General features: G+C 34.0%; 2 protein-coding genes and 1 non-coding gene across 5 annotated transcripts; 1 reads left to right on the forward strand and 2 right to left on the reverse strand.

Annotated features, from left to right (window-relative positions):
• The first annotated feature begins 1,479 nt into the window (after positions 1-1,479).
• Positions 1,480-4,336, forward strand: LOC112294150 (DNA polymerase epsilon subunit C). Its single transcript, XM_024544353.3, has 5 exons — positions 1,480-2,120; positions 2,758-3,119; positions 3,361-3,445; positions 3,682-3,723; positions 3,986-4,336. Exons 2-5 carry the CDS (start codon positions 2,850-2,852, stop codon positions 4,048-4,050), a joined length of 462 nt encoding a protein of 153 aa, XP_024400121.1. The 5' UTR covers positions 1,480-2,120; positions 2,758-2,849; the 3' UTR covers positions 4,051-4,336.
• Positions 4,337-8,466: 4,130 nt separating this feature from the next.
• Positions 8,467-16,605, reverse strand: LOC112294762 (alpha-N-acetylglucosaminidase). 3 transcript variants are annotated; one of them, XM_073540297.2, is made up of 20 exons: positions 16,452-16,605; positions 15,262-15,545; positions 14,958-15,037; positions 14,417-14,628; positions 14,057-14,178; positions 13,431-13,522; positions 13,113-13,207; positions 12,907-12,988; positions 12,514-12,620; positions 12,215-12,245; positions 11,948-12,065; positions 11,682-11,732; positions 11,449-11,558; positions 11,144-11,246; positions 10,736-10,834; positions 10,351-10,461; positions 9,910-10,109; positions 9,500-9,737; positions 9,079-9,157; positions 8,467-8,868 (listed from the first exon to the last, which is right to left on the reverse strand). In XM_073540297.2, exons 2-20 carry the CDS (start codon positions 15,475-15,477, stop codon positions 8,594-8,596), a joined length of 2,421 nt encoding a protein of 806 aa, XP_073396398.1. In that variant the 5' UTR covers positions 15,478-15,545; positions 16,452-16,605; the 3' UTR covers positions 8,467-8,593. The 3 variants fall into 3 exon arrangements, with proteins under 3 accessions (XP_073396398.1, XP_024401341.1, XP_024401342.1); XM_024545573.3 differs by having other exon boundaries at positions 16,416-16,602; XM_024545574.3 differs by having other exon boundaries at positions 16,324-16,552.
• On the reverse strand, positions 10,973-11,044 carry TRNAH-GUG (transfer RNA histidin (anticodon GUG)). The gene has a single exon. It is a non-coding gene; the product is annotated as a tRNA-His (tRNA).
• Positions 16,606-17,814: the final 1,209 nt, after the last annotated feature.

Raw genomic sequence — 17,814 nt, forward strand, 5'->3', positions numbered from 1 at the left:
TATATATATATATATATATATGTTCAAATTTTATTAACAAAAATTAATGGAAACAATTAGGTGGACACTCTCTTTTAATATCATAGTTCTTTGGTATATATAAAATTTCTTAGTTCTTTAAATATTATTTTATATTATGATTATAATGCTTAAAAATATATATGATTATATAAGACTCAAAATATGTGTAGATTATTTATTCTATATAAATTTTAAAATGTCATTCTTAATATAAAATAAGAGTATAAAATATAAAAACATAAAAAAGCCATTAAGATGCATATGAGAAGCTTGTAGATTGAAATAAGGTCTTGCTTATAACATCTTTTGTTAACAAATAGAAGATATGTGCTAATATAATTTGACATGGTCTTATGTTGATCTTACCAAATTTTTAATTCATACAAACTTTAGATACCTTTAAGTTTTAGATACTAATAAATCTTTGATCATAAGTAACTTATTCTACAAAAGTCTTCAATTTTTAACTAATTTAAAACCATCACTATTTACTGATTATCCATATTTTTTAAAGCATTCTTAAAATTATTAAACAAAATTAGAATTTTGGACAACAAAGATGAACTAATTTCTATGTTTTATAAAAGATATTGTATCAAATAATTTTATTTCTTACATCCTACTTTTAAACATCATAATGAAAGATTTTAAAATAAAAATAATACTATAATAATTTATATTATTTAAAAATTAAAAGTTATATTTTTTTATTGTAATAATCTTTAATTTAATTATAATAATTAGATAGGAATATAGTCCAAAACTAAGTTTTAGTTTTTATATTTTAGATTTGTTAAAATGCATTACAACCCATATATATATATGTTTGTGTGTGTGTGTTATTTACTAATATAGATATTTTATTTTATTTCTAAAATTTTATGTAAAATTTTATAAGTGAAATAAATTTCTAGATCTAACTTTTTTTTTTAAAAAAATACTATACTATTGATATTAATGAGGAATGTCTAAATTATATCGAGATATGTTCTCATACATTTCCAAGCTACTTTATTCTCTTATAGTGTATGTATGTGGTTGAATTAGTTATCTTTTGATCTTGTTTTTTTTAATTGTCAAAGGTTATATATATTTATATAATTTCCTTTAGAGTGCAATCATACAATACATAGTTATATATTCTATATTTTTTGTGACATATACAAAATATTTTGATGCATTTATAGAAAAATCATTAAAGAATTATAACAACATTTATGAAATTATTATATTATGCCCTTCCAAGTGATTAAATAGATATATGAATATATATACACGACTATATATATATATATATATATATACAGAGAGAGAGAGAGAGAGAGAGAGAGAGAGAGAGGGATTTTATGTTTATTAGATTATGTTTATTGAATGAGATGCTTGAAGACTAACCACCCTTGCCCGGGAAAAGATCCAGACGTGCCCGAACGAGGTTTCGGTGCGTGGCTGGCTGGAGTCACGCGATGGCGGCAGACGCCGAGCTGCTGCTCTTCGCTTCGCCTCGCTTCGCCTCGCTACTGCTACTCTCTGCCTGCTGCTTTCCAACTCGCCGCCGCGAGTCCCCTCCTCCTCCTCTCGCTCCCGCTCCTTACCTCCATCGCTGCCTCGTCGATCCTCGCTCTCCCGGCGAAACCTTTTCACCTACCTGCTGCGCTTCTCTCACACCTATTCTTCCGTCGATTTGTAGCTCACATTTCAGGCCCCTTTTGCCCCTTCCCACCTCCCCCTTCATCGCTTCTCTTTCCTTCTCATTCCAGTCTGGTGTGTCAGTTGTTTTGAAGCTCGTCGTTTTACCACGAGTTTATGTTACTGGTCTACTGAAGATCGCTCAGGAAGAGTTGAGAATTTTGGTGTTGTGAGAGCGGTTTCGGGAGTTGGATTGCGAATTCTGGTAGTCTGTGTGGAGTGGGAACTGGGGCTGTGCTTAGAGTTTCTGGAAGGTTTACGTTGCGATGGGTGGTTCTTTAGAAGATTGAGCTGTTTCGGGCGGTGGAATTGATGTCTGGAGCAGTTGGAGAAGACATCCGTCGTGGTTTTTGGGTGCTTTGAATTCGGTTCCTTGGACTTTATTGCGCTTCGAGCGCTTTGACCTGGCCGAGGTATTGTCTTGCTAGGGTTTGGCTTTCAATTCATGTCTATTTTTATTTTTTTATTTTTTACGACTGATCTGGCTGTGGACATTCTTGACGCATTGTCCCGTTGTATGGTGTTGCTGGGTTCTCTTGCTTCATTATGTTTGGTTCTCAACGATGGGTTTCATGTTGCGTTGCTTCCCAAAGTGATCAAATGCATCTGATTTTCACAATCTTTGTGTTAATACTGCCTGGTTTCTTCTATGCTTAAACTCGTGGAGAAATAATTTGAACTTCGTGGTTTACTTATAGCATGTACCGGAGGTGATAATTCAGCGTCTACATATATCATGTTCATCTAGTTCTAAAATGAATTGGGAATTTTGTGGTCTTTCATTATGTACAAAATGTTTCCCAAGCCTTTGTTACGCTGCTTGTGAAACTTTCTGTGAGGCAGCCAATACATATTTTCCTCTTTATTTTGCATGTATTATATTTAATGATTATATTTTGACGATTACGTGTATGATTGGGAACATGGATGGGACCTTGGATTTTGCTGGAGTTTGGAATATGAACTGCCGATTACGGCTTTAGAGGTAGAGCGACCAAGAAGTGTATCCTGATCTTGATCTTGCAATTTTTTCATTGTTTCCCTGATTAGGACGTAATGAAACGAGCCACATAATAGCATTTGAGAAGGGGTGTAATTAAAATCCTCACAACAAAGTGTTGATCTCGGAATTTAATCTAATTATGAGCACCACAAACTCGGAGTCCGAGGTCCAGAGATCATGCGAGGAAGAGGACAAGACGGAGAACGGATACTCGCACGAGGAGAATGGGGACATGACCAACAATGGATTGACTTCAGCATCCTGGCGTGCCTCAAGCAGAGCTAAAAAATCTCAACAATCTCTGCTCACGCTGGCTTTTCCTATTTCAAGAGTACGCAGGCTTGTGAAGAGTGAGGGCGATATTCAGTGGGTGGGTGTGGAGGCTGGCTTTCTCATTGCCAAAGCCACTGTAAGTATTGTTATGACTCACTGAATGTCCCGGTGGCAGATATTGTAAACATAATGTTGTATAGGAGTAGTGTGACCATGCAGTAGTTGATGTTAATAATGAAATTTTATTTTTTGGTATTCGAAGTTCACTCTTGTTTGCATTTGGTTGTGCAGTGGTTCTTGTTTTCTGCAGTCTGCAAATAGAATCAAAGCTGTGGTTGTGATAGTTTGGGACTAAAATTGTCGATTCTGGACGACAGGAAATTTTCTTGGAGAAGCTAGTTGAGGATGCTTTTGAAAGGATGCAAGGCAACGGGCAGGCATCGATCCTTTATCCCCATTTATGTACGTTCGAGTTTCTCAATCATAGTTTCAATTACTGCTGCTTTGCTGGAATGAACTGCCTTTAGTAAATACCAAGTCTTCACCCTTTTCTACAGGAACATTAGTTTAGAAGAATGTTTCTGCAAGTCTAGTGGGAATCCTTTAAGATTTATACATCAAAACTCCTTTAAGATTTATTCTTTCATTTTTTCCAACGGACAATGAATTTACTATTTGTATGTTGAATTGTCGATCAGCATCTCATGTTGCGAGTTCGGAGAGACTGGAATTTCTTTCAGGTTAGCTTCTCGAAGTTCCGCTGTATACATGTTTCTGCTCTTCGTTATCCGAGTTCAGATTTTTGTTGTTTGAACGTTAAGTGTAACAATTTGTATCCTTTCTACTTCTAAAATCAACTGTACTCCGTAGAACCTTTTCTTTTCTTGGACAGTCGATGAATTATTTGTCATCAACTCTTCAAGAAATCTGGCTAGTTGAACCAATTTTTCAGCTAAAAGGGCCGTTCATTAAGCATGTATTTGTTGGCCATGATATGCGTAGATATAGTGCCTGTGAGGATTCCAGCTGCAGCTGCTCTTCGAAACGCTTCAATGACCGACAAGTAGGTCTATTAACACATCCTACTCGGGCGCTAAGTGCCTACTTAAGTCATCACAAACCTTCTCAAGCAGATGTCAACCAGGTAGTGCACCAGGATTTTGGGCTTGATAGTTTAACTTACCGTGAAAGCATGAATCACCGTAGATGCATGTAAATTGTGCAACAAAGTCAACTTGGATTAGTGGTAATTAGGATTTCAGAAAGTCTACTCCAGGATAACCTTATCTAAATATAATTGTATAATGACCAATTGCAAGGCATTTTAACATGTGTTTACTATCTATGATCTTATCTTACTGTGTTCAATTTCGTGTGCATATCTTGTTAGTCTTGATTGTGTTATAACTTTTTTCCATGTGTATTTTTCAACGAATTGTGGATCCATGCATAATTAGGTTTTTGGAACAAAAGATTGTTTTGTTGTTGATGTAATTTGTTGAAAGAATATACTACATATTTGTAAGACATAGTATTTTTGGATATTAGGTATATTTGTAATTAGAATTTTTTGAAGAAAGTTAGACTTTTATTAAAGAATTATTATTGATTGTTGCAAAGATTTACATATTTGTAACCTAAAGAACAAGAGATTGTATTGGTGTTAAGATATCTTGTTGTTGAGAAATTAAAATATACTTGCCAAATTAAAATTTTTCAACAAATATCATATATAAGTATGTTTTTCGAAATGAAATTCATTGAAGGAAAGTCTTGAATACAAAATTTTTTTTAGTATATCTTAAATTTATTTAAAGCAATGAATAGTATTTTGGAATAAAATTATATAATTTTTTAATTTTTGTCTTGAGTATCTCAATATACAAAATATGAAGAATCCTCAAATTATGGTAAGTGGCTTAGATCTAGATTCAATATATATATATATATATATATATACATATATTTTAAAAAGTGTAATAAAAATTAACAATAAAAGACTTTATTTTCAAGTTGTAGAATAATATGTCCTATATACTTAATAGAAATATTACATTTTGATGGATAGTAGTGCAATAATTTAGAAGTACATTCAATAAATGCAAAGTCAACCTTTTAAATAAAATATTAAAAAAAGATATCAATATGGATTTTACAGATTTGCAAAAGATAGAAATAATCACTATATATTTAAATTAAAAAACTTGCTTTATAATCTCAAATAATCACCAAAAATATGTGATCAACACATTTATACTCTTCTTATAAATGAAGATTTCATAAATAACAAAGCAAATCATGTTTATTAAAAACTTAATTTCTTTGCAATAAAACTAAAGCAAAAGTCAAAGGGGTTGTATCTTTGTAAACAAAGAACTTATAAAATAAGTTATTTATGATACTAAAATTTTAGACCTTCAAAATAGAAGATGGAAAGGAGGGGAGGTAGATCAAGTTAAAATTGAAAAATAAGGATGTCAAAAAACCATAAACACTCATATAATCATAAATTCTAATTCTAAACTTTTATATTTCTAAATCTTTAAATTTTTAATATTTAAAATTCTTAATTCTAAATCCTAATCTAATAAACTCTAAACACCAATCCTAAACCTTATAAATTCTAAATCCTATAAGTCCTAAATCACAATGTAAATGATCTATCTTTAAACTATGTATTTTAAATCTAATATAAATATGCATAATTATGAATTAGTGTGAAAAAAACCACTTTAAAATAATTATTTTTATTTATGTTGTGAAAAAAGTCTTAAAAAAATTGATTTAAAAAAATGATAGTGGAAAAAAATTTATTTTGTTGTTTTTAAAACCTTATATTTTATTTATTTATTTATTTTGAAGTTTTTAATCATATATATATATATATATATATATATATGGATTTGATTGCATAAAATAAAGACAAAAGTTTATTTAAAACTTCTACTAGATTTTATATACCAAAAGTCTAAAACCAAAGTCAAAGTGCAATATCTTCTAAACCAAGAACTTTTAAAGCAAGTTATCTATGCCATTAGAAACTTAGACCTTATAATAATAGAGGCAAGTAGAAGAAATATGGAAGTAAGTTAAGTCAAGTCAAGGAAAAAAATAATATAAAATATTAAGTACATCCATATGATTTAAAACTCATAATTTAAATTCTAAATCTTAAATTTATAATATGAAATATGGACAAGTTATGATTAGTTATATATTGATTAAATAAATTATATAATTTTCTATATTTAGCCGAATTATTAAAAACATATCATATACATGAGTATTAGAATTTGATTGTAGTAAAGAGTTATAAATGAAAATAATAATACTACAATATTTATGATATTCTAATCATAACTTAAGTTAGCATATAAATTATACAACATATATATATATCAAAATGACTTATACCTAGTTGCATGGTAGCAAATCATGAGATAATAATGTGAAAAAATAATATATCATGTATTTTTAAAAATGAAATCAAAATTGCATGGAGTATATTCTATATTGATGTGCTTTAATTAAATAGAGCTCTATACTTTGATAGATGTGAAGTAAAATGATTTTTAAATAAATAAAAAAATCCTTTAAAAAATAATATTATTAATTTTGATAGATTTTTATAAATTTTCAGTTTCAAATTTCTTTTGATATTTTTTTGAAATTCTCACATCTAATGTGATTGATAGAATTTTAAGAAGTCTAATTCTATCAATATAATTAGATTTGTAAATCTAATTAGAAAATCTTCTAAAACTAATTATTTTGACATTTTTCTTTTCTTCAAATATGACAAGATTTTAAATCTTCATAATATCTTTACCAATGGATAAAATTTGAAGAAAAATTTCTTCTAAAGCCTCACATTATTGAATTGAATCAAACATATCAAACTTCTAAACTTTCCACAAAACTTCAATAATTTCCAAATATAAAAGGTCCTATTCTTCCAAAGTATTACACTTTTCAATCCAATTCCAATCCCTTCCAATTCATATGACTTTTAGTTTCTTCAAAAATTTCAAGATTTCAAAAGAAAAAAAAAAAAAAAAAAAAAAAAAAACTCTTTCTTCAATTTTAATTCATTTTAAACTATTTAATTCTTCTAATGCAAATAATTTCTCCAATTTATATAGAAATTCTATTAAATTCTCACATTTGAAAAAAAATTAGTATCTTTATATAAATCAAGCTTTCAAACCTTTCTTTCAACTTTTTAAAATTTTAGCTCTTATAGAACCAAAATTCCTCAAATACAACTAAATTCTTTAATCTAACTAAAACTCCTTCAAAGATTCATATTTTCACATGTAGTATATGACCAGACTTGCTCTATAGATTCTTAATTTGCATGATACAGGCACTTTGACCTTGAGTTAAGGTTAATTGCAAATTGTTGAGGTTTTTGTTACAATCCTTTGTGATTAATTTTTAGAAACATAACTTCAAAAGTTAAAGATGGTGAAAGTTCCTACAAATTTTTCTTCATGTAAAACTAGCTGATTTTTTATATGAATTTTTTAAAATATAAAATAAATACCAAATCTAATATTTATACATCAAAACTTTACAAGCAACTTGTTCTTTGTACAAAGTGGTTGCCTAATGTATGAATGCATTACAAAACATATAAGTGTGTTTATTAAATATTATAAAACTAAATCATTTTTTTAAAAAATAGAGAGGTGTTAAAAAGCAAGACAACATATTAATTAAATGTGACAAAAAAATACTTCTCTTATGAATAAATAAAAATAAAAATAAAAGCTAATTGTTTAAATTATGATGTGTCTATAAATATGAGTAACAACAATAATCAAGAATATATGGGAAGACTTAGGGGAAAAAAATTGCATTATAATACATAGGACAAGCCAATAATAATATCCTTATAATCATATGATTAATTCTTGTGAACTAATCCTATAATGGTATGCAAAACCTTTATTGGTCGGGTCATGAACCTTAGCCTTATATGCAAGACCTGTACCAATTTGATGACATGCAATCTTCAAATTATTTTTAAATAATTTTTGTACTGAATGTCATTTTGTGATTTATAAAGCAAGATGCTGACTATGCTCTTTATCATAAACATTATAGTATTTTGTCTTATTTTGATATAATCAACCACTACAATTCTTTTTAGCATTACAAAAGTTTTCATGAAGCATGATGTTTTTAGACAAAATTGTTCACATGTACAATTCTATAAAATCTGTTCTCCATGAACTGCTCTTCAGAGCTAAGTATTGTTCAATATGTGCCTCGAAGTAACTCATATACAAAAAGGACTCACTAATTCTTACACTTTTACAATAAACACAAATTTACTCTACCAATTATTCTTATTGATTCCAACAGTCAGTCGAGTAGTGCTAATGTTACCTCCAGATAAGCTCTGCACTCTTGGTTGTAAATTCTTGATTGTAAATGGTTCTTAGTTGTTGATTGAAAAACCCAAGTGCCGAATCACATTGCTGCTAAATTTGGTAGATTAGATTGCAACTACACGAAACCAGAAAAGTTACAACATTGAACAGGATTAAACATGGCCAATCTATCCATCATGATGGTCCAGAACTATCCACAGGCCCAAAACATCTATCTGATTCCAAGTTCTGGTGTTTGATCATCTACAATAAGGTCCGCATATTTCTCATATAATGTTGTGGCAATCTCCAATGCGTCACCCTTAGCTACAGTAGGATACAAGTTTGATGCAACTTGCCACTCATTCGTCAAAGCAATCCACTCTCGTCTCCATTCTTGAAAAGCGAAAGACGTGTTTTCATGAAGAGATTGCTTCAAGTACTTGATGTAGATTGAAGCTCTTGGAAGGTAGTAGTCACGAGTCAAGCCACTCCACATTTTGTTTGCTGGAAAGTTTCATCACGGATTAGAATAGCTCATATTTCTCAATAATTTACATTAGTTGGTCATTGCGAATATGGAAGGGTCCATGATCATTCAAATACAAAAGAATGATTGCACTCATTCTTGCAACAACTCACATACACATACATACTGCGGTATCCATTAGATCTGTGTATGACCACCACCTAGTCAAACAAGAAATTGTAATTTACCGTAATCATGAAGAGGGCTTGGTTTGTCAAGAGTGTTATCGAACCACATTGTGATCTGCGTTCTGGCATTCCACTCATACTGCAACATCGAGGGCAAATGTTAGAGTTAGTTGACAATATGGTACACAAATGCAATCATGTTATTTAGTGAATAAACAAACTGAGAAACGCCATTGTTCAGTAAGGTCTTGCAGAGTGTTTTACATCAACAATCATGAAACAGTTATGTACAACTACATGTTGAAAAGGTAATCATTGAAAGACCAGAAACTGGATAATATAGCATCATCTAGAGCTGAAATAGTGTTAATCCTTCGAGAACAGGACAGCGAATATTTTCGGCATTTACGAATTCAAAATACTGCCCATGTTACTCTCTCAAGCAACTATCAGTGATTAAAAGACGGTCTAGCAGACTCACGAGCTTCCTTTCTTCGTCAGAAGTAGCAAGATCCTTTGCACTTTCTAGCCAAGTTCCAAGTAAAAACTCCTCGCTAGCACCCAGTAAATCATCCATATCAGAGAGAAGCTCCAAAAGGCGACTGCTTATATTGTCCATTTTCTCAACGTTGAACATTCTGAATTGATCTAGAACTTGTGAATGAAGTTGGTTCGCTAGTTTTGAAAGCACTTGCCGTGTCAGATCCACAACATCGTACCTGCCGATTGAATCCAATGTAATAAAAGTGTGTAGTCAATTCCCCAGTGCACCAAGTCCCTCAGATCACTTAGAACATGACTCATATTGACCAAACACTCTAGTTTGGATGCTTGCCATAGAAACGAAGCAAAGAGTTTAGAGGTCAGGAAGACTTTTGATTGAAAGCTAACCTGTAGGGTTTGCTTAAACCCAACGCATCAGCTGAGGAGAGAAGATACTGTAGAGCCACAGCAGCATCTTGTGGAGAGTACCAAATATGTTGAGGATGACCCAGAATTTGTTGACCTAATGACTGACGAGGTCGGATTTGAAAGAGGGACCGCTTCGGATCGATATCGGGAAACTCAACTATAACATCTCCATTATGATCCTGCCAATATCCAAATGAAAAAAGGGACATGAAGATTTCGGACATATAGAATGCTATAGGTTATTTAATTAATTTTCTATTCAAACAATGAACCTGTTGTTCGAAATGAAGACAGTATATGGTGACTTCTATATGGTTGAGGATTCACTCGCAAATCCAACAGAAGCCCATATATAAAGGCGAGAAAGCAATTGTCATAGAAAACATAGTTGAAGCAGGAGATGGTAATTCCGAGGCCCACCGCAATTCCATCTGAGCAGTTGTATATAGATTCGTGTAGCATCTTCCATGCTATTCGAGCACCAGCTGTTAATTCTCCATATCGTCTCCTTGCATACTCCTCAATCCAATCCTACACAACCTACAAGCCTAAGAACGAGTTTGCACAAGTACTTTGATCCTCAAAGACATGCCTTTTTTTCACACCTCAAGTAAATGACCAAGAAACTGAGTAATCGTGCTTTCCCTTATCTAGTTGATCCCATCATCAGATACGAATCACTAAAACACAACAACATAATCCAACCAAACTGCAAAGAAAAATCACGGTATGTAGTTGGAGAAGAACCCGTACATAAGTAACCAATAGGATTTTACAGTTCAAGTAAGTGGATATAATGACTGACCTCGACAACGACGGTTGCATTGTGAAATGCCATTTCAGCCATCAAGTCATACACAACTGGGTTCTGCTCAATGCCTTCCATACACATGCCAACACCTACCTGCCAGACTCAACACACAGTGAAGAAAGAGACGATTAATACACGCCCCGATAACATTCTTTGCTGTATTACAACCAACCAAAACTTTCACCAATCCTACGCAAGAAGTCAACAACTACGACGACTAAACGAAAAATCTGTGACTGCTGGGATTCGAGCCCAGGTCTCCACGGCCACAACGTGGAATTCTCACCACTAAACTACAGCCACCTGCCACTACTCGATGATTACATCGAGCTCCACAGTTTAAGTAGCTGAAATCAAGGGGCCACAGGCAAATATAGTATCGGAGGGACTTCCGCCTCTTACCATGGTAGAATTGGAGCTGGTTACTGCTTGAATTGGTGCAGTAGCCACCACATCAAGACGTCCATACATCTCCACGTTACCGCCAAAATTATGCAGCATGCACCTGAACTTGAGTGAAGCAAATAGAGATTGCAATGGTTATTCTTTCTCTCGATTACAGCGCATTTCTGTTTCATCTGAAACCCCATAAGATGATGGCACAGTTTCAAGTTGCTTCACTTCGTAACTGAAATGTTCTAGACATCTGCTCCAAGCTCTAAAGACACAGGTTTTACGGTTGGTTATCTGTAAGAAATAGATTTTACCATATATACGGAACGCCATAAAAGTGATCTGACCGCGACCACATAGGTTTCACGTCTGCGAAAAGATCCAGAACTACCATTCTCCCAACCGGGACTGAGTGTAGAAGAGCCTGCAGAGGAAATCATAAAATTTGAGCTGATAAAGAACAAATATCAAAGAAATAGAATCGACGGTAGAGGTTTGTTACAATCAGGGAAATCATAAAGAAGCAAGGTTAGTGATGAAATGAGACCTTCATCTGTGGAGGCTTCCAAAACTTGTCGTCTGAAGCGAACAACCAACCCTGTACAAGTACATATTTAGAAGTTATGCAAATGATGATAGTGAAAGCCTTGTCAAACCAAGCACCGAAAAAAAAAAACAAAACAAAAAAAAACAAAGGATACGACTTTCTTCTGGTTGGCTTCAGGTTATGAATATTTTTACATGTGCACTTATCTACGAGTGAGCCAATCATTTCAAGATGATTTAAGATAGAAAAATAGGGGCTGGACAAGCCTGCATAAGCCAGATTGCATCTTGATCAGCAGCGCTCATGGCTTCATAAACAATTGAACCTAGAGCTGAAATATATGATGGATCATCTGTTGGTGGCTGATTCTCATTGAAGGTATCACTGCAAAATAAAAAGTGGATTCCATTCAACTCAGTCTTCTGGACAAATTAGCGAACTGGTCCATGCATTAAAGCTAAACAAGGAGCGCAGATACGAGTATATGGTTGCACTTGTAAAAACAGGAGTACTAACAAATCAGTAGGGCTCACCAGTTGTAGATGTGTTGAGTTCCACCATACTCTGAAACAACCATTGTAAGTCAGACTAACATATCTGTCATATCAAAATATCATCTCCAAAAAAATATTGATCTAATGAAATCAGGAGCTCCAAAAATTATAAAAATCGGATACAAACAGAACACAGCCGGATAAACAATTGATGAATACGTAATAGCATTGGAAGTGACATCATGCATTGGAACCGAAAATTTGGAATTGCTGCAGATATGTACTACAGAAAAAACACTGAAACTCATCAGGAACTTAGGATCAGTGACTTTATGAACCTTTGATCTGTTGGAGAATAAAAGCCTTTCCAATGTCCACAAATAACGGATCTTTGGGGTCCAAGAGGAAAGTACAGCAATATCGCGTGTCACCATTGACTGTGTTCCTGCTCAGGTAATAGATATAGGTTATTCACTTTTGTCCTGAAATATTACCGCATCCCATCTAACAATCATCAGATGTTTCAATTCTAAAGTGGAAATAAATTGAGATACAAAGTAATCAGCTAGAGAGACGTTCAAGTGCAGCCTACAGCCCCTGTATACGAGAGTGGCATTCTAAGGAACTGACAACTAGATAAGAAGCAGATGCAAAGATGTAAGATGACATCAAAAGGATCATGGAAACCAGTTATGTTTAAACGGCCAAGATTGAAAAAGAATAGGTCTTACCATTCTCCCAAGCGAGTCACTCTTGCGGAAGGATATTTCTTAGTAATGGCAGCGGGAACATTACCCGCAAATGCTGGTAGAACTGCGATATGAGGAAAAAGTACATTGTAATCCAAACAGTCAGATAATACATAATGTGATAGCATTGAGAATGATCATGCAAACAAGAGAAAGATTAAAAAATAAATAAATAAATAAATAAATACCAGGTGTCATCCCAAGCTCCCGCATGCGTGCTAAAATTTTGATTTGTAGCTGCAGTTGTTGATCAAGCCATTTCTGTGGTAACGGACCTCCCCACCTACTAGGCAAAACATACTTATGTGGAAATAGATAGAAGTAAGATAGAACCAGCTCTAAATCTAGATTGGATATGAATTCAGCTCTATGCCTGTCAATAATCATACCAAAACATACTGAATTTGTATAAACCACACCACTAGTTTTGTGGAATGAATATAAAAGAACCAACAGTAATGCCAAACATTTTAAAAAATTAACGAAATTGAGGTGAAATCTCTCACCTCTTCAAGTTGCCCATTCGAGCCCAGGCAAGAAAGCCTGGTCCACCAAAATAATCATCCAATTCAGCCTTGGTTAAGTTGAACGTTTCACTCTGTCAACAACTCCCCCACCACTCATGATAATATAAATAACAAATCAATCAAACAAATCAAAGTCCTTCATGGCAATAGGCTCACCAAATTACTATTCCCAGAATCAGAGGCACACTACCTTGTTCCAACACTTTAAAATGGTTCTCAAGTCGCTTATTTACCCTATTAATGCTTGACGTGTTGACCTGTCTACGGATGATAATGTCTCATGCATCACGTATCCCATTATTAAAGAGAAGGATCTTCCTACCAAAATTTCAATTGGTTGCTAAAGACCTAAGCTTTTTACTCGCAAACATCTCTCTTTGGGCTCTGAATATTAACACAATTGGCATAAAAACCTGTTGTACTTCAGAATACAAAGACATAAATTTCGATTAGTGTTGGTTTTAGCTACTAAACTGCTCGGAACATTAGAAAGGTATTGACTGGTATGTCTGCAAACTCATTAACAAAGCAAGAGTTTCCCTCCGGTAAACTCAATTTACACCGCAAGTAATTCAGTCGGAAACACTTCCAAAAATTCAACCCACCTGGAAGACCTTCTGCCAAACAGCCTCTTGCCCTGTGAATGCAAGAGGCAAATTGATACCTTGCAATGCCATCCAATCTATTTCTTTTTCCCATCGCTCCCAGGTCCACCACACATATGAATCTACAGTAAGAAGGTTAAAGAGTCAGATTCTGAGGCACATAATTTAAGGCAACATTGTTCGGTCTTCTCATTTTCACATATAAAATTGAGTACACTGTAAGTACGCCTATCTTTCATGAGCAGAACTGCAAATATGATGATAAAAACAGATTCCAAAAACACCTAATATACACTTCTCATCATCAACGGCGGAGTTGTCAAAATTTCAACATTATCTCAAGCTGCTCAAGATACATACAGCTTGATGTGACGACGTTTTGGTAGTAGTTCCAATCAACAGGTCGTTGAATTGTAAGGGTATCGCCTTGCAGTCGTGGCAGAAACCCAGGTCTATGCACAGTATGAAGCTGAGCTCCTCCGGTCTTGTCCCAAGAAATATGCCCATTACACCAATGTTTCAAGTACCAATGCAAGCCAGCACATAGCTCAACGCCTGTTGTCCCCGAAATCCTGAATTCGCTTAGTTAGCACATGCACTTACGTACTGGACCGAAACTGCACACACCGAGAAGACTGACGAGAGCATACATACACTGGATTCAGACTTAACCTGGTTAAGGACATCTAGGTTCAAATGCATCCAGTTTAACATCTCAGTATACCAAGCGAAGACTAAATCCTCAAGAAAAACTTCTAAACACCAAGCTGGCAGTCATATCAACCCAAGAATAACACAATAATTGCCCAAAAAGGTAAATCAGTTGTGATTTGTATCTAAAGCAATCTGCATAACACCAGAAAACATACTCAAGTGAATGGTTGTCAGCATGGAAAAAGACCTTATTTCAGGCGCTCCTCCATATACTCCTGCAGATGGATGGTTTTGAAGGAGAAAACAGAATTTACCTCCACATTCCTCCTGTGACAGTACCATGTTTGAGAAATGTTCTTCAAAACCCTAACTTCTAATCTTCAAAATGTCCACTGGACAATCATCATTCCACTAGAATTCAGGCACTTAAACTCTCGAAAACGGTTATGTTTCTCCTAGGGTTCATATTTCAGCAAATGTAGATAGTAGTTATGTAGACTATAAAAAATACACAAGTTAATGCATAGGGCTCCAAAACCCCCAAAGTGTACCTTTGTGATGATACGGAACTCAAAGCTTGATAGATGGCTTGGGAGCAACCGCGCAAGTACATCGTACGAAGCGCGCTCTTGAGTTGAAGCTGGTGCCTTCTCTGACTGTATCTTGTTCAGAACTGTTTCGTACTGGGGTACATGGCAGTCGGAGAAAGTCACAACAACTAAAAGAAAATAAGCGAACCATATCTTCAAAGTAACGAATACTGCCATGGTTTACGGCAAGGTCACTGGATCAATGCGATGCGTGCTTCACCATCCTCATCAGCCCGGTTCTTATCCTGCAAACCCAAAACAGAGCAGCACACCCATCACATCAATCAAATGAACAACTAACGCTGAAATTAGTGACTATCAACAATGACCACGATGAGAAACATAATTGTTGTCGTGGCCTCAAACACTGGTATTGAAAATTAACATGAAGCGAATGAATGAACTTCATATTCATATCCAGAACCTGCTTTGTGCAATGAAACAGTGCAGGAAATTCAAAGACAGCTAAAAAGCAACCAAAACACTTCCAAGCTTTCCTGATGCAAACCGATCGATCAGTCAAAGGCACCAACGGATAAGCTCTTCAATATCCAACCACATGCACAATACCTCATTACCAAAGCAGTCATTCTAATAAAGAACTCCGCCATAAATCATCGCTACACGCCAGCTCCTCGGTCACACACTAAAGCAATCTAATTCCCTCACAGGGCATCCTTACTGCCAAATGGCATATCTAACCAACTTCAAGAAAAAGAAGAACCATATAACATCATTCAATCATCGTTCGCTCTTCTCAAGCTTTCAGGATTCCATTCCGACTCCAAAGGAAAACCCTATAAATTCAACCAGTGTCAGACTCCAAGCTACCAACCAATCCAGAATCTTTGATACCTTCGTCAAATGCAAAGCTATTGGATGGACTAAACACACCAACAAACTAAAGCTTCGATATCAATCCAAATTCCCCAATACCCGCCAACCAATCTAACATTCACGCAATGAATTCCGCCTTAAACCGTCACAACCACAGAAAACTACCAGTCGAATATTCTCACTCACTCGAGCTTCAATCTTGTCCTCCAACGTCAAATTGCGACCATCACATCACCTTCAAAAACAGAGCCAAAGAGTTGAAAGTGTTCAAGACTCACACGTATACTTCCCCTGTTCTCCTCCAGCTCTCATACCTTCATACCGACGTCAAAGAGAACCTCCATAAGCTTGATTATTACAAGGAAAATGAGATATCTGTACAGAAAAAGCGTCCGCAATGCCGTAGCGGTTCTGGAGGATGGATTAATGGCAAGCAAAGCAGCGCAGAATGAGAACAGACTGCACAGTAGAGCAAGGGCGATGGCATCCAGTAAAGGAGAAGTTTTCCATGCCAGTTCTGAGATGGAACAGGGATCCCGCCTCTGCGACCGTTTTGCGTGGAATTCCAAGTCCACGTCACCGTGACTGGATTCTTACCGGGATCCCTGTGGCCTCGCGAAAGTCTAAAAATGTACCTTGATCTTTTAATTACATGTTTACTAATTCTATGTAGAAACAATTCTATAATCAGTTCAAAAATGAAAAGTATGGTTGTTGGTTTTGACTGCTTAGAATGATCTTTATGGAACTAGCTAGTTTTTTGAAAGTTTGCTTCTTCAAATATAAAACGTGTTTGTTGATTTTTCACATAATTGTTTCAATTTACTAATTATTTCTTATATCTGTGCTCCATTTGAAATTATAAGTTGACTTAGGTTATGCTAGATGATTTATTTTGTCTCAAGGTGGCATGAAAATATATATAAATGCACATCCATACATATACGTTTTAAATCTATATGTAGATTATACATGTATAGATTACACATATATGTGCTTTTTACCTTATATACAAAATTTCCATTCTAATTTTGAAACATATATCTTTCTAAACTTTCATTTTTTGTTTCTTACTTATCCGTTTATTGTACTACTTTGTAAAAACATTGTTTAAACTCATGCCCTTGATACCCTCTTTTTTTAATAAATAATGATATTAAATCAAAAATAGAATAGTATCTTGCAACCTTAAATTATATTTATTAGAGTACACAATTTTTTAGGCTAAGTATGGCATATATTTATGTTTCAAAATATAAAAATTCAATTTTTTGTATAATCACTTATTGATTGTCATATATCTTAGTGACAAATCAAAAAAATTTAATTATCTTTGCATAAACGTTTTAGCAAACTTTTTAGGTTTAGAACTTAATTTTTGTATTGTATTGTAGTTACACAATATATTATGTACTACCCTTGCTAACATCTCAAGCTATAGGCAACTTGCATGATAAATATTGTGAGTTAAGAGTTAAGAGTTAAGAGGAATTTTATACAATTATTTTTAAAATAGTAATGATTACATGTGCTATTTTACAATAATTCATGGTCATATTAAACTAGTTAGAATAATTATATTAGATCAAATATAAATATTTTATATATTATGTTTTAAATATTTTAATTTTTAGATTTAGGAATTAAATTTAAATTTTTTTCAAAAATAATTTTTTA

Source organism: Physcomitrium patens, chromosome 17 (assembly GCF_059467195.1).
Source record: "Physcomitrium patens ecotype Gransden chromosome 17, ASM5946719v1, whole genome shotgun sequence".
NCBI lineage: Eukaryota > Viridiplantae > Streptophyta > Bryopsida > Funariales > Funariaceae > Physcomitrium > Physcomitrium patens.

Coding starts and splice junctions, on each gene's coding strand:
- LOC112294150 (XM_024544353.3), top strand. CDS start 2,850: ATGAGCACCACAAACTCGGAGTCCGAGGTCCAGAGATCATGCGAGGAA. Junction 3,120..3,360: donor TTCTCATTGCCAAAGCCACT/GTAAGTATTGTT, acceptor TCTGGACGACAG/GAAATTTTCTTGGAGAAGCT. Junction 3,446..3,681: donor GATCCTTTATCCCCATTTAT/GTACGTTCGAGT, acceptor ATTGTCGATCAG/CATCTCATGTTGCGAGTTCG.
- LOC112294762 (XM_073540297.2), bottom strand. CDS start 15,477: ATGGCAGTATTCGTTACTTTGAAGATATGGTTCGCTTATTTTCTTTTA. Junction 11,559..11,681: donor GGAAGCCTCCACAGATGAAG/GTCTCATTTCAT, acceptor TTTCCTCTGCAG/GCTCTTCTACACTCAGTCCC. Junction 9,738..9,909: donor GGTTTAAGCAAACCCTACAG/GTTAGCTTTCAA, acceptor TTCAATCGGCAG/GTACGATGTTGTGGATCTGA.